The sequence below is a fragment of the Ursus maritimus genome, unplaced genomic scaffold (assembly GCF_017311325.1).
Source record: "Ursus maritimus isolate PB19 unplaced genomic scaffold, ASM1731132v1 scaffold_24, whole genome shotgun sequence".
Classification (NCBI taxonomy): domain Eukaryota; kingdom Metazoa; phylum Chordata; class Mammalia; order Carnivora; family Ursidae; genus Ursus; species Ursus maritimus.
Window position 1 is genome coordinate 5939864 of NW_024424897.1, and position 2817 is coordinate 5942680.

At 64.4% G+C, this 2817-nt stretch overlaps 1 protein-coding gene across 6 annotated transcripts in view; it reads right to left on the bottom strand.

Annotated features, from left to right (window-relative positions):
* The window catches only part of LLGL2 (LLGL scribble cell polarity complex component 2), a 36016-nt gene that overhangs the window by 5359 nt on the left and 27840 nt on the right, over positions 1-2817 (bottom strand). For all 6 annotated transcript variants that reach the window (XM_040640228.1, XM_040640227.1, XM_040640229.1 and 3 more), the window contains 6 exons: positions 2489-2781; positions 2223-2373; positions 1807-1957; positions 1050-1166; positions 764-930; positions 17-281 (listed from right to left, as the gene is read on the bottom strand). In XM_040640228.1, coding sequence (XP_040496162.1) covers positions 17-281; positions 764-930; positions 1050-1166; positions 1807-1957; positions 2223-2373; positions 2489-2781 — 1144 coding nt within the window. The remainder of the gene's footprint in view (positions 1-16; positions 282-763; positions 931-1049; positions 1167-1806; positions 1958-2222; positions 2374-2488; positions 2782-2817) is intronic.

Here is a 2817-nt window from a genome sequence, read left to right on the forward strand (position 1 = left end):
CCGGCCCCGTGCCCACCTTGGCCGTATTTGGTGAAGACGCAAGAGGCAATGCCGCTGACGTCCTCCCGGCGGATGCAGCTGTACCGCACCTGGGGCTTGAGCAGGGGCAGCGAGACCACCTGCACGTCGCCCAGGTTGGTGAGGACGGCCAGGTGATGCTCCCCGTAGTCCTCGGCTCGACAGCTGCTGAAGTGCGCCACGCTGACCCGCCGCACCCGGGAGCCCTCCAGAGCGGTCAGCTTCAGCTTCAGCTTGGCACTCACCTTGGGCAGCGTGAACACCTGGGGGCACAGGGCATGGCTCGCAGCCCGGCCCGACCACCGCCTGCAGCGCTCCGTCCAGCCAAGCCAGGAGTTCTGGCTTCCCTGCCCGGTGCGGCTGCACGGCTGGGCTCCCTGGCAGGCAGCCTCCCCACCCCAAACCCTGCTTCCCAGCAAAGTCTGCTCCGTCTCTGTGCACCCCCCACCCCCGCTCGGCCACGCAGCCACTGCACTTGGGACTGCAAGGAGACCAGGGCTCCTTATTTCCACGTCTGCGCTTTCTGTCCCTCCCATGGACACAGGCCTGGCTTCAGTGTCCCCCACGCTGACCCTGGGGCCCAGAGGCTCCACCCCTCCCCTTTTCTGTGCCTCAGTGGCCTTGCACACATCAACTGCAGATACAACTTCAAGTGGATCCCAGCCACTGCCATTTGCGCCCAGGATCTGAGCGCCCCAGATGTCCCCGGGATTCCCAGGGGGCCCTGCCTCCACCCAGGCAGCACCTTGAACTGCTCCTCTGACACCACTAGCAGCTGGTGGCTTCCCTGCATGTCCGGGCTCTTTGACAGGTCATGTGCCACTTCCAGGGGCTCAGGAAGGGGCACGCTATGTCCGTCCAGCACCAGGATGCCCACCACGGGCGCTCGGTGCATCAGCTGGATCTCCTTGGCTACAGGGCAAGACGCGAGTGGTGGGTGATGGGCAGGCGGAGGGCAAGGCTAGAGACACCAGCCCACCCCGAGCCCAGGCAGAGGAGCACCCTCTGCTCTCCCCCTGCCCAGCACTCACCCTGCTCTGCCCGCACAGGCTCGTCCATTCTCCGCTCGGCCGGGGGCACGCGCAGGGCGAAGGCGTAGACAGTACCCCCGTTGGTGCCGGCCCACAGCGAGGGGCAGTGGCGGGAGCCTGCCAGGAGACAAAGCTTTACATCTAACCCACGGTTCTGGGGATCAGGTGCAGCCAGGTGATCTGCGCTTCCGTCCTGGCCTTGCCACTCACTACCTGCATGACTCCAAGGTCAAGTTAGCAAATCTTGTAAGCCTCAGTTTCCTCCTCTGTAAAATGGAATGGCTGTGGGTCCTGCCTACCCACCCTGGGTGTAGATGGGAAAAGCTGCTATCTGACAACCAAGGGTCCCATGTATAGATGATCTCAAACCAAGGACAGCTCGACCCCCAAGACACAGCAGCAGATAACCGCCCCCCTACCCGCCACCCTTGCTGGCAGGGGGCTTCTGCAGGGCCCACTAGACACCAGCAGGCATTTGACAGGGGGAAAAGCTGAGACTCAGGTTAAGTGACACGTCCAAGGTCACACTTGTAGAGCGTGGTGGAGCCTGAGTACGAAGCCAAGGCCAACTGCCTTAGAGACCCAGGCAGGGGAAAGAAAGAGGCAGGCGGAGGGTCCGATCTCCCCGTGCTCCCAAGCGGAAAGCCCTCTTAGGGTCCTCCCAGCCAGGCCAGGCAGCAGCCTCCAGCATGCCCTTAGGCCGAGAAGGGCTCTCCTGCCGCCCCCATCCCACACCCACCGCAGGCTGGCCACTCACTGTCCCTCAGATAGGTGTCGGCGAAGTAGAGGGTCCGCACAAATCCTGTGAAGGAATCCTCTGCCGAGCGAGCCTCGATCTTACGCTGCACCGGTGCCAGCTCCATGCTCTGCACCCCCGTTCGCTCGGCCCTGGCGCCCCCCTCCTGCACCTGCAGGGGGTTGGGTCAGGCCTGAGGTGGGGGGGCTCTGGCCTCCCTGTCCTGGGGTTATCGGATTGCTTACCACCAACCCTTCACGCCACCATCCATCTGATGACATTTACTGAGGACTTGACCTTTACACTTGGGGAAGCCGAGGCCCAGAGATGGTGTGATGTATCCAGGGCCACATGGCTGGGGGTCAGTGAGGGCTAGTTTGGACCTGCTGCGGGCTGCCCGGAGCTCTCCCTGGGCTTGTGGCTGGTCTCAGCCTCACCTCCCCAGGGGGACCAGCTGGCCGCCGCTTCCGGCTGGACACCCGGCTCCGACGTATCCGGCGGAAAGACTGGCGCAGGGACTTCTTCAGGGACTTCACGCGGGACAGTGGGCCCTCCAAAGCTAGCTGGTCACTGGGGTGCAGCGTGCATCTGGGGGCAGGTGGGGGGAGGACACATCCAGTCATCTGTGCTGCCAGGGCCCCAGGGTCATCGTGCAGTGGCAATCCTAGCTTCAGGCCCCGGCCGCCCTGGGCAGGCTGCTCACTTGACAAAGACCTGCCGTCGCTGCTGGTGGTCGAAGAGGCCAAAACCATGGCTCGTGCCGAAGGCCACAAGCCGCCACTCAGAGTGCAAGGCCAAGGAGGTGACCACTGCCGGGGGCTGGCACTGCACCAGCACGAAGGGCTGGAAGCCGGGCTCGAAATGCACGGGCCCCGGGCGGGCACACAGGCGCTCGTGCCCCTTCCAGCGGTAGCCCTCCTGGTCCTGCAGCAGGTCGGCCTCTACCTGCTCCACAGCATGCTCCGCCTCCTCGTCATTCAGCTCCAGCACCAGCACCTGGGGGACACGGCAGGTGGGCTGAGTGACCCCCCC